Source organism: Rhinopithecus roxellana, chromosome 9 (assembly GCF_007565055.1).
Source record: "Rhinopithecus roxellana isolate Shanxi Qingling chromosome 9, ASM756505v1, whole genome shotgun sequence".
Classification (NCBI taxonomy): domain Eukaryota; kingdom Metazoa; phylum Chordata; class Mammalia; order Primates; family Cercopithecidae; genus Rhinopithecus; species Rhinopithecus roxellana.
Genome location: NC_044557.1, coordinates 93445941 through 93458959, shown reverse-complemented (window position 1 = coordinate 93458959; position 13019 = coordinate 93445941). Strand labels below are relative to the sequence as shown.

At 37.1% G+C, this 13019-nt stretch overlaps 1 protein-coding gene across 16 annotated transcripts in view; it reads left to right on the top strand.

Annotated features, from left to right (window-relative positions):
• PHF20L1 (PHD finger protein 20 like 1) overlaps positions 1–13019 on the top strand; it is a 74454-nt gene that overhangs the window by 48186 nt on the left and 13249 nt on the right. For 11 of the 16 annotated variants that reach the window (XR_004059338.1, XM_030938166.1, XM_030938164.1 and 8 more), the window contains 3 exons: positions 594–653; positions 1864–1971; positions 8774–8938. Coding sequence is in view for 15 of the 16 variants with exons in the window: in XM_030938166.1 (XP_030794026.1) it covers positions 594–653; positions 1864–1971; positions 8774–8938 (333 nt within the window). In the remaining variant the exon portion in view is untranslated. The remainder of the gene's footprint in view (positions 1–593; positions 654–1863; positions 1972–8773; positions 8939–13019) is intronic. The other 5 variants (XM_030938158.1, XM_030938162.1, XM_010380294.2 and 2 more) reach the window with 1 other exon arrangement.

Here is a 13019-nt window from a genome sequence, read left to right as displayed (position 1 = left end):
GCCTGGAACTATTACTCAGAGGAATTTCAGTATCTTTTGGATTGCCAAAGGCTATGGTGCTAGAGTAGACCTTTACTGATGGCCTAGTACAGTTAACTTTTTCTTTATGGTTAGACTCATATTTATGCTATTTCTGGAAATAGTGTAGTCTCAAATTATTACCCTACCACAAAAGAGAAAGTGAAAAAAATTACATATTTACCCATCTTTGGACTAGACATCTTACATATTTTGACTCACATAATCCTTATAACTGCATGAGGTATATAGACTTATTCCTGTTTGACAGATAAGGAAACGGAAGCACAGAGGCATTAAATGGTATTCTCAAGGCTGCAGAGCTAGTAAGTGGTGGAACCAGAAGTTGAACCTAAGTAGTTTGAATAACAAAAATCACATTTAATTTATTGTTTTGGTTGTTTTTTAAGGTAAGAAATCTCACTGCTTTGTTACCAGTTCAGGCAGTAAAACATGTAGACCGTTAAGAGAAAAAGAGTCTTACATAGAGAATTTTATGAGCAATTGTAATGTAAAATATTGTTCCATACTTTTAAGTTTTTCTGATTAAACTTACATATTTTTCCCCTAACCCACAGGAATATCGAAAACTGAAAAAAAAGTGAAATTGGAAGAAAAAAGCTCAACAGCATTTGGTATGAACAGAAAGTAATCTTTAAGCAAAAGACTATAAAGCTTGACAGAGAGGGAGGACATAGTCTGCCCCTTACTCTTTACCAGTTAATGCTTCCTTAGGTGTAAGTGATCATCTGTTTTAGTTCTTACTAGTGTTAGTCAGCTCCAGATACGTGACTTATTAAACACATATCTTGTTTTATATGTAACTTTTTTATCAAGAGAGTCTCTTGCTTTCTCTGAAGGAACTTTGGTGTTTATGATCTCCCTAGTCAAAATTATGGCTATTCAAAAATAGACCTTGATTTAATATTGTTGAGACTTTAGAGAATGGATAGATTAAAATAGTAATTTTTTCACACTTTCTTCTTCATTATACTTTATAAAAATGTTATTGAGTTTTCTGCTATATTTTCTATTTTCTGTGCTGTAATGACTGAACGTCACAAAATAATGGATGATAGTCTTAAATATTCTGTAGATTAGTTAACTGGAGCTTGAATCACTGAAAGTTGGTCAAATATGTTTGATAAATTATAGGCTTAAACCATTGTGAGTTGGAGCAATAGCTAGTAGGATATGTGTGATGATTTAATTTGAAATGTAGGATATGGCTCTAATATTTATTTTTTTAAGTACATATGATTAGGGAAAAGAATGCTTTACAATTTTGGAAAAATTAGTTTAATGAAATACATTTTTTTTCCTCATGTTCTTAGCCTTCATTGTTAAACACACAGAGAATGTAAATAAAGACTGGAGGAGTTGTTTATAAATTGGTTTAATTATTTTTTAAAGCTTATCCAAAGCAAAAAGTCCATCAGTTTTTTTTTTTTTTTTTTTTAATCTCCTAATTTATTCTCTCATTAAATTATATGTGGAAATGCTGAGTCTCTTCATTCAGGTCCTTTGTAAATTATGGAGTTTAACTAGTTACCACATCAGAAAATTGAGAATATTACTCATTGAAAGGTTTTAACTACTGTCTGTGTTAACTTTAAGGTATCAGGAGTTGGGATTTCTCAGCACTGCTAATGAAGATCCCCCTTATAGTCCAATAAGCTTATCAGGACTTCCAGAGTCATGACATGAACAGTTTAATTGAACCCATCCACTCTGGGCAGGTGACTGGAATAGCTGATTAAAACATAAATGCTGCTTTTAGGTTAACCACAAAGGAACAACTCAGGATCAGTCTTGATTGCTGAAGTATTCACTTTTATCTTTTAGGTAAGAGAAAAGAAAAGGATAAGGAAAGAAGAGAAAAGAGAGACAAAGATCACTACAAACCAAAACAGAAGAAGAAGAAAAAAAAGAAAAAGAAATCTAAGCAGCATGGTAAGTACACTGAGATGGTTATTCCCATTTTTAAAAAATTCAGTTTCCTTTGATTCCCCTTTTCTTTTACAAAATGGAGTCATGACAAGATCCCCGTGTTGAGAACTGAAAAGTTTCTGTAGCTTTTCTTTGACATGAAATTTCAAAAATACACTACTCTGTTTCAGTCTGGCCTATACATTAATTATTGCAACTGATTAGACACTTTTCCTTCCAGCATTATAGTAGACTTGATGCCCTGACCAAGCACCCTTTAGCATGCTCAAGTAATTATTCTCAGTCTAGAATTGTAGAGTTCCTTAAATTAGCTTTCAAGAATGAGAGTGAAATAGATATTTTTAGAAGAATTTGAGAAACCAACAGAATTTGATATCAGCAAAGGCCATGTGAAGATGGAGCAGAAATCAGAGGGATGCAGCCCCAAGCCAAGGAGTCAGAGGAACCAGAAGTTGCAAGAGGCAAGGAAAGGTTTGGCCCAGGGGCTTCCAGAGGGAGCACTTCCCTGTCAAGCCCTGATTTTGGACTTCCAGCCTTCAGAAGTTTGAGAAAATAAATTTCTGTTGTTTTAAGCCATTAAATTTATGGTACTTTCTTATGGCACCCCTAGGAACGAACACAACTCTAAATGTGTTTTAAATGATTTAAACAACTTTGCTATCAAAATCAGGAGAGAATAATATGGGAAAGCACAGCCACAAACTCTTCTTATGGATATAGATCCAAAATCGGTAAATAAATGTTATGAAATTAAATCTAACAATGTGTTAAAAGGATATGACCACAGAGGATTGATATGCAAAATTGTATCAGAAAATTAGATGAAACTCAGTTGTTAAAACGTAGTGAAGTCTGTTTCGTACACGCTGTATTGGCACAACTGACCAAGTAGATAATAACAGATGTTGCTAAGGAAAGGAAGGCAACTACACAACTACTGTGGGAAGCAGATGGGGACCAGGGAGTAAGGTGATGATGTATGTTCCATGTGGCCTAAAAAACCCCTGAGGAAACTCACACAGTGCATCAAACATGAGAGTGTTCACAGCAGCACTGGGAGCAGCCCAGCTCTCCATCAAAAGTCATGCATTCCTTCAGTGGAGTAAATAAATGAATTACAGCTACAGAATCTCAGGAACAAAATGGTAAGCTAAAAACCAAGTAACTGAAGAAAACATAATGTTTCACTTATGTAAAGATAAAAAAGTTACAAAACTATATTTTTAAGAGATTCAACTGTATATGGGAAAAGCAGAAAGAAAAACCAGAGAATGATGAACAAAAATTCAGGATAGTGGTTGCCTCTAAGGTGGGGAAGGGGCGTTATCAATTCAAACTGGAAAATGATGCAAAGGGACCTTCAAAAATGATGATACTCCTTTAAACTGTGTGATTAGTACCTAAGTGTTTTGTGCTATTGATATTCTTTGTGTCATACCCATTTTTTGTATTTATGAGACATTTAATAAAACCATTTTTAAAGAATACAAATCCAACTGGGCAGTTTTGTGGTTGGTAATCATTGTTAGTAAATTCTTCAGATTTTAACTCTCTCCATAGTCCAAAAAACATTTAATTTTCCCACAGAATGTGAAGTTTTCACATTCTCAAATTCTAAAGCTGCCAGAGTAAATTTGAAGGTATGGGATCAAAATGGGGTCATAAGCTTGAAACTGCTTTCCAGAGAGTCTTGAACATTTCCGGACACTTCTATGTGTGCCTTGCTCCTCACTCCTTTCCCTTCTGCCCACCCCTCCATCACCTCTTCATGTATAACTGTGGAATTCAAACTAGAAGTGATGTAGAGGTAGGAAACTCCAGAGTTTAGTAAACAAAAACTATTCACTGTGAACTCATTTGATGACTGAATACCCTCCTGTGAGCAGTATATCACAATACAGAAATGAGAAGCTCAGGCTGCAAATAAAACTTCCAGATGAGCTCCCCCCTGACCAAAGGCTCTGAGGGGATTGCCTAGCTTAGGGGTTCCAATGGAGACCTGCATTGTCAGTGCAGGAATGGCCAGCTATTTCAAGTCATCTTATGGCACAGCAGTAAACCGTGGTCTGTCCTAATATTTAGTAGCAGACACAGAATCTTATATACAAAATACCTGTGAAAGTGGAGAAAAAGATAACAGGGGCTGATACAAAACACAATAAGAAGGGGCCCACACTTTGCAGCACAATGAGGGCTAGAGCTTAGGAGAAGGCAGGAAATTGTAACCTGAGAGAAGGAAGAGCAATTAGGATGAATAGAAGAAAAATGACCAAAAAAACTTGCACCTTAGAATTGTGACCAGCCCTTAACTATGGTAACCCTATACAAAGAGCATTAAAACATACTTTAAATGGTATATATTTTTATTTTTTAATGAAAAAGAAAACCTTATATATTTGTTTATGTTTTAAAATGAGGCTTACAGATGAAAATCTTAACTTTGTAAATAGAGTCCTGGTAAGATGCACAGAAACATTGCTATTTATAAACAGCAGGTGTTGAGTTTGGTCATCACTGTCATCTTTGTAATTAATTATTGCATTAGAGGAGAATTTATTCTGAGCTATTTACTTTATCTTAGAAATGGCACTTTTCCCCAGATGGTTAAATTAGAAGAGTGGTCTTTAAGCAGGAAATACAGGATATTAAGTAACTTTGAAATTTTAAAGACATCTTAATGTTAAAGAATTGACATTATTACTGTATGAGGCTTCTAGTATGTTTTTTAGTCTATAGTTAGCACCATGAGGGAGTTTCAAAATTATTTCTTTTATTTGCCACTCAACATTATTTTATATATCCTGCTGGTACCTTATGTACCCCAAACTAAGCATTTTATAAATATTAGTACTTCATGTAATCCTCATATTAACCCTTTACAGTAGGATCTGTTATGTTCATTTTACCAACAGTTAGAGAGAGTGAGAAAGAGAGCTCTCCAGCTCTCATAGCTAGCAAGTGGTGAAAAGCAGATTCATTTCGAATCCAAGCAGTCTGACTTACAAGTCTGAATTTTTAACTTTAACCACCATGCTATGTTATTAATACCTGAAATACTGTTTATCAGACTGGGTATTCTTCTCTTCAACAAGTTTTTACTTGTTGTTGGCATAGTAAGTTCTTGTCCATATCTGTTATTTTAATGCAGTTATGCTAAATAATAATTTAGATTAGTTGTTTTATTATTTTATGAGGTAGTAGGTTAAGATACGTTTTGATTAACAATTGGTTTACAAGACATAATACTAATATTGTGTTTAATTCGTGTGTATGAGAAGTCACCATGTTGGAATTTAAGAGTGACATCTTTGCCAGTTTTTAGCTTTCTACTTTGAGCAAATCACTTCATCTGTCTTTCATCTGTCTGTAAATATAAGGATACTGAAGGCATACAGAGATTGAAAAGAAATAGAGTTAGAAGTGAAAAGAGACTTGAAAGCATTGCATAGTGAAAAAGATTCCTTCAAGGAGTTTGTTAAGTCATTGAAGTATATTGTAAGAGAGATAAGCGTACATAAATCTCTACGAGGAAAGTCTGGTATTTGCGGCAAGAGTGGTCCAAGATAAACATTTAAGCTAGAAAAGATGACACATCAAGGAAGGGGCTGCATGTAGGAGACTACTTCTGATCTAAGCCTTGAAGCATAACAGACTTTTACTCATAATAGCCAGAGGGAATTGGAGTGGGGAATACAGACAGGGTGTGGAATGCCAAGTTTTCTTCATATGTTAATGAAACCTATTAAATATCAGCCATGTTTTATTTTAGCACAAAATGGAGATTTCTTTCATTATTTTTACAGTCAGATTCTGTTTCTACTTTAACTTTTGCTGAAAGGGCAACATAGAATGGAGCTGATAAGAAGGCAGCCTTGAAAGTTTAGCATAGGGATTCAAATCCTGCCCATAACACTATAGCTAAATGACCTTTGGCAGGTTATTTAAATTCTCTATATCCCAATTTCTTTTCTTCTAAAATAAATGGTAATTGTTGTTTTACTGCATAGATGTATTATTCAAATTAAATAAAGTAATCATTGTAAAGTACTTGATAAAGTACCTAGCATTTAATAAATGCCCTTTCCATGTCTGGGCCTAAGTAGTATGGTGTTGGGCAAACTGTGGTTATGGTGAGGCCACCTGAGTCGGAATGGTGTAGTGCTGCCCAAAGACTGCTATAATCTGACAGCATCAGCATTATCTGGGAGTGTTTCACTCCCAGTGTACTGGAGATGAGACCCAGGAATCTGGGTTTTAACAAGCTTGCCAGCTTGTATACACTTTAAATGTTCAAATATACCGATATCACTTGTTTGTTAAGAGTGCAGCTTCCGTAGTCAGGCTGCCTGGGTTTGAATGTTGGCTTTGCCATTGGTAGTTGTGTATTCTTGGGCAATTTACTTAATCTGTCCTGCCTCAGTTCTTTACTAGCAGTCCTACTTCCCTCATTAGATGCTTGTGAGGATTAAAAGAGTTAATACACATAAAGAACTGAAAATTGTGTTTGGCACATGGAGAGCCCTCAATCAGTGTTGGTTAGTCTGTGGTATTTATGATGACAAGTGTAAGTTTCCCATTGCTGCTGTCGCAAATTACTGCACATCAGTGGTTTAAAAAAATATGTATTCATTATCTTAAGATTCTGGAGGTCAGAAGTCCAAAATGGATCTCTCTGGGTTAAAACCAAGGTATCAGCAGGGCTCCATTTTTCTCTGGAGGCTCTCAGGGACAGTCTGTTTTCTTGCCTCTTCTAGCTTCCAGAGGCTTCTGCATTTCTTGGCCCTTGTCCTGCTCCCATCTTCAAAGTCAGCAATGGTCCAGTCTTTCTCATAGTGTTTCACTCTCACATTGTCTCTTCTGCCTCCATCTTTTCACTTTTAAGGACACTTGCCATTACATTGGGCCCACCCTATAATCCAAGGTTCCCTCCCTGTTGTAAGGTCAGCAGATTAGCAACCTTAATTCCACTTTTCCACATAGCTTAGCCCATTTAAAGGTTCTAGAGTTTAGGACATAGACGTTTTTGGCAGACTATTCTGCCTCCCACAACTGCCAACTTCAAATGGACCAGTACTTATAAGCTCATTTTTCCACTCTCTGTCTTTCCTTTTTACCACTCGTTTCCACCTCTCATTTCCACCTCTCATGTATTCCCTAACCTGCCTCACTTGACATCATTTTCCTCACAGAGTTGAGGAGACAGACATCATCAGGTGGGAACTTGCTCGTACTCTGTCCACCACATCTGTGTGCTTACATGAAAATATTCATCTTCTTTGTCTCTATTAGTGGAGGGAATGTCTGCTTTTCTCTTCTTATTCTGGCATTTCTCACCACTGCCATTCCCCTTTCCCACATCTTAAGGTTCATGTAGATGATGTGTAAGATTTCCCATCTTACAGAGCCCTCCTCTAAATTTCTGTTTCTTCTCTGGTTTCTCCACCTCGCATTTCCTCTTCAGCCCCATCTCAGACTCACTTTCGTTGCCTAGTTGCTCAAGCAAAAACCTGGGAATCAATCATGATAATGCCATCTTAGCTCTTGGCCACTAGTCTATAATAGCACTCCATCTTCCTTGAAAACTTCTCCTTAGTTGCCATCACCTAAGTACCGAGCCACCAGCATTTCTTGTCTGGACTACTGCTATAGCCTCTGAACCGTCCCCCACTTCTATGTGTGCCTTCCTGCACTCCATTCTCCATTCCACAGCTAGAGTGATCCTCCAGAAATGGAACTGTCACATCTTGCTCCTCCACACAAGCGTTGAATGACTTTTTATTGCATTAAGGTAAAACTTTTTTTAAAAAGCTAGTCTGGCTCCTGTCACTCTAGCTTTGTTTCCCCCTTATTCACTATGTTCCAGCCAGTCTTACAGCTTGCCCAATGTGGCATGCACTCTTCAGCTTCAGAGCCTTCCCACATGCCCGGAATCACACCCCCACCTCCTTTTTTCCTTTCCTCACTATACGCTCAACTCTCCAGTAGGCTGCATGTGGCCTTTCCCCTTGCAAACATCTGTGGGACTCATTCCAAAACTGAGAAAAACAGAATTTTTACAGAGTTCTTCCAGGACTAGTTAATTACCTTCAGAGATTTTTTACTTGAAAAATGTATTGATCAGATTATCACTATATAATTGGTGTGCCAGGCATCAGGAGACCCTCTTTACGAATTGTGAGGACGAAAAAGGTTAATTTCCATCTTGCATATCTTTTTTCTCTTCAACTGTTATTAGGTTGGTGCAAAAGTACCTCAGTTACTTTTGCACCAACCGAATAAGTTCTGGGATGCATGTGCAGGATGTGCGGGTTTGTTTTACAGGTAAACATGTGCCATGGTAGTTTGCTGCACAGATCAAGCCATCACCTGGGTGTTAAGCCCAGCATACATTAGCTATTCTTGCTGATTCTCTCCCCAACTTCCCACAGGCCCAGTGTGTGTTGTTCTTCCCCATGTGTCCATGTGTTGTCATCTTGCGTATTTTACTGCAGACATAGTTGTGATTATAATGGAGAGAAAATGTAGAAATAATCCTTTTTCACCTCTGTACTACTTCACAAAAGTTTACCGGTACCGGTTAGAATGTGGTGCCCCCACTAAGCATATATTGTCTGGGGTGTATTTGTTTCCCAATTGTTCTTGCTAAACCCAGTTCATCAGATACATACGTAGCTTTTCATGGATGAGAAGTGAAAGTAGTAGCATGATTATTTGATGTATCCTGAAACATGACTTTCATTATTTTTATAGTGACCTTAATTATCTGACACTTTATTAACATTTCTTTCTGTATCTTATGTTGCAGACTATTCAGACTATGAAGACAGTTCCCTCGAATTTTTGGAAAGGTGCTCTTCTCCACTAACTCGATCTTCTGGGAGTTCTCTGGCTCCACGAAGCATGTTTACGGAGAAAACTACAACCTATCAGTACCCAAGGGCAATTCTGTCCGTTGATCTTAGTGGTGAAAGTATGTGTAACCATGTGATGATTAAAACAAGACTTACAATTCCTAAATGTGTAATGAGAATCAAACATACTCTGTTAAGGGGACATGATTTAAAAAGTTGTTAGCTAAACTAATACGAAAGTCTTGATGGGAGAAATTTGAGCTACTTTTTACTTTATATAAAGTTAAATTGGCTTTATACTTATTGGTGGAAAAGAGAGTCATAAGGAAAATATTACTAGTGTATATACTTCTGTAGGTTTTTGTACATGTATTTTTATGTTCTTTATCAACTTACAGAGTAGGTATTATTCACATTTGATATATAAACAAGCTGAAACTTACAGGGTAACTTTTCGGCTTAGGTAGTGTTAGAATTAAGACTCTAACCAAGGTCTGTCTTAACTCCATAGATAATGCTTTTTTTAAATAAATATTTATGGTAATCTTAAAAGTATACTTTGAATTCCTGGTCAGATGCATCTGTAACCAAAGTCCTGGGATGTAGTCAGACAAGTGATTTAAATACAGGCAGGAACTAAGTGCCGTTAGGTAGTCAGAAGGCCACGTCAGCAGTGAAGGGAGCACTGGAGTTCAAATCTGTTAGACTTTCCTGCAGGTCCAGTCCTGACAGTGGAAAATGTTGAAGATTCTTACCTTGCTTCCAATATTGTAAGCAATAGGAAGAGAGATCCCAGCTCTAGACGTTGAGGGCTGTGGCTTAAGAGTAGAGCTCTAATAGTGACCAGAGTCAGAGTGAGGAATAAGGGACAGGGCCTTCAGCCTAAGTACAACTTAGGATCCTTATGAGTGTGCTCACTTCCTCCCTTTTTCTTTCTTCTGACTGCCCTTGATGGTGGATACTAGGTTAAATGTTTTCTTTTGCAGCGTTTGCTTCCAGGTCTAAGTCCTCCGTGGCTCATTATGGAGAAGGCATTTTCTTTCCTTTATAGCACATGACACTTGTGAGATTTTAGTTTTAAAAGCTTGAGGTATGGGAGGGGATTAAAAAGAAGTTACCACCACTCTTTTCCAGCAAATACAAGTCTGTTTTTTCCCATGGTTAAGTGGTTCTTCAACCCAGATGGACCTTATAGTCATTGCTGTGGTGCTTTTAAACTATATTGATGGTGGATCCTACCATGAGGCACAATTGAATGAGATTTCTGGAAGGATCCTGGCAAGATACAACTTCTAGGTGATTCTGTGGAGAAGCAGAGGTTGATAATCACATTAAGAACACCTTTACTGTGAATCATCAAGATCTGAAGATTATCTTTTGCTATAGAGAGATGGAGAATAGGGGTTATATCTAGGCTAGCTGTGGTGCTGAAACAACCCTTGAAAGAGCGTGAAAAGAGCCATAGATGTGTACTCTCTCTTCTTCTTAATCTCTGCCCTGCCCTTATGATCAAGTACGGAATCAGGAGAAAGAAAAGGAATGTTAGTAAGGTCTTAGGTCAGAAGTTCTCAAATATTAGCATGTGTCAGAACTGCCCAGAGAAGGTGTTAAAACACCTTTTCTGGGCCTCACCCTCAGAATTTCTGATTTCCAACAAGTTCCCAGGTGGTGATAATGTTGTTGATCGGGGAACCATACTTGCAAAATGCTGTCTCAGGAAATAGCAATGACAGTTTAAGGGGTACTTGTTGGAAGGCAACAGCTGTTCTTGTGGCTCCTCAATTGGAGCCATGGTCTAGGTGGCTATTTAAGTGTAAGGGGGAACTTTTATTTGCTTCTTATATAACTTTGAGCTCTATCATCCATTTTACTCAACTTCCAAAACTCAGCTAAGCATATGTTTAGTGCTTGGGAGTTATTCAAACTAGATTTTCTGGAGAATATGATAAATTTGCTTGCTAACACCATAAAACCTGGTAATCTTTGCCATGCAAGTGTATGTGAGATACAGTAATTCCTTTTAATAGTATAATTTCAAATTAATTTTTATTTTATTTATTTATTTTATATAGTTTTTTTTTTGAGGCAGGGTCTTGCTCTGTTGCCTAGGCTGAAATACTGTGGTGTGATCATAGTTCATTGCAGCCTCAAACTCCTTGGCTCAAGCAATCCTCTGGCCTCAGCCTCCTGAGTAGCTAGGACTACCAGCACAGGTCATCATGCCTAGCAAATTGTTTTTGCTTTTGTAGAAGTGAGGTCTTGCTTTGTTGTCCAGGCTGGTCTCAGACTCCTAACTTAAAATGATCATCTCACCACGGCCTCCCAAAGTGCTGGGATTGCAGGTGTGAGCCACTGTGCCTGGCCCATTTAATACTGTTTATATGCTATGACAGTGTTTGAAACGGTTTTATCCACATTCTAATGAACTTGTACTTGAGAAAGCCCAAAAGAAAATTTGGATTAAAGCCAGCAACATTATGGATGGGTGAAAGTTTCCTCCTTAGGTTCTTTTAAAACAAGTTACACTGTTCATATTAGATTTTCCATATCTAGTTGATTTACTAGCTCCATGAATATTTTCAGATATTTCTCTATTATCTATTTCTGCTGACCTTCCTTCCATATGTCCCTGTGACTTCAAAGAGAAGAAAACTGTCTTTTTCTATAAAACATTAATCAATAACAAAACATTCAAAAACATTGAAACAAGAAAAAAGTAAACAAGATTAGAAGCTGATAGAGGAAACACTAAGTCACATGAATATGTAAAGTATAAATAGCATGAATTTTTAAAGTTCGAATCTGTTCAACTTCAGTCCGATCTGATTAAGTCTGAAAAGAAGATGTTCTCTCTCTGACTCTCTCCTTAGTTCTTCTACAAACATTCTGGAGTGGCTATATTATATATCAGGCCTCATTCTAATCACTGGGGATGTAGAATTCAACAATGCAAAGTTCTTCCTGTTATGGATCCTGATATTCTAGTAAGAGGAGACAGATGATAAGCAGGTGAAGGGATAACTCAGAATGTGGCTGGGGGGTAGGATGTGAGGTAGGAAGGTGCTCTGCTGATTAGCCTCTGTCAGGAGCTCACACAGCATTATGTGATGTTCTGTGTCTCATGATGACTCAGTTTTCCTAACATTTCTCCATCCACACTACTGAAAAATTTTAGTGTTCCATCATTTATTTTCCTTTGTTATAAATAAAGATTCCCCCGTGTCTGTCTCAATTTCCATTTCCTCAGTAACCTGAGCAAAATGGTAGGCTTTGGCATTGACAGTATTATACACACACGCCTAAAACCTGGCATGTAAAGTGAGTTGTGTGAAGTAGTCATCCATATAGTGTAGTTTCTAGAATATACTTAATTTAAAAGAATATTTTTACCAAAACAAAATTAATACATTTTAAAAATCCCTTGGGGAACTCAAGGTTCTGGTTTTAAGAAATACTGGTAAAGTGATTAAGAACACAGGCTTGAGAATCAGGCATTCCTGGTATTCAGTTGGTTTTCCTGCTCAATGGCTGCGTTTCCCAAGCAAGTTATATATCCTATGTTTAAAGTGCTTAGTACAGCACTGTGTGCTTACTAAGTGCTATAGTAGTTGATGCTACTGATACTGTCAATAATGGTATTGTTGATTTTAGACCCTAGGCAAGCTCCTTTACCTCTCTGAAGTTGTGTATAGTACGAATAATAAAACCCGTCCCCTTTACAATCCAGGGTTTTTTTTTTTTTTTTTTTTTTTTTTTTTTTTTTTTTTTAGTGATTTTTCAGAAAGCACTTTATTAATCAAAAAAATAAGAAAAAAAATAGAATGAAGAATCAGTGGTGTGCTAGAGCCAACTTGTGCTGGGTAATGGGGGCTTACTACACATACCTGTCCCCAGATCCATGGACAGTGGTGTCACACTGATAGTATGAAATCACAAGGGGACAACCCACGGTTTTTATGAGGGTCAGAAGGGATAATGTTTGTGAAAGTATATGGAAACTATGCAAATTTAAATTATTGACATCAGCCTTAGCCATAAATTCTGTAAGCATGAAGTCTAAAAGATACTTTGAGTTACTTAGAATAGTGTATACTGTAAGATGTAAAGCAGTCATATACCTAAGCTTCAAAAATCTTTTCTTTTCATGTCCCGAGACAAGTACAGTACAGTATTCTCATTTGTTTGCCCCGCCTTTTAAAA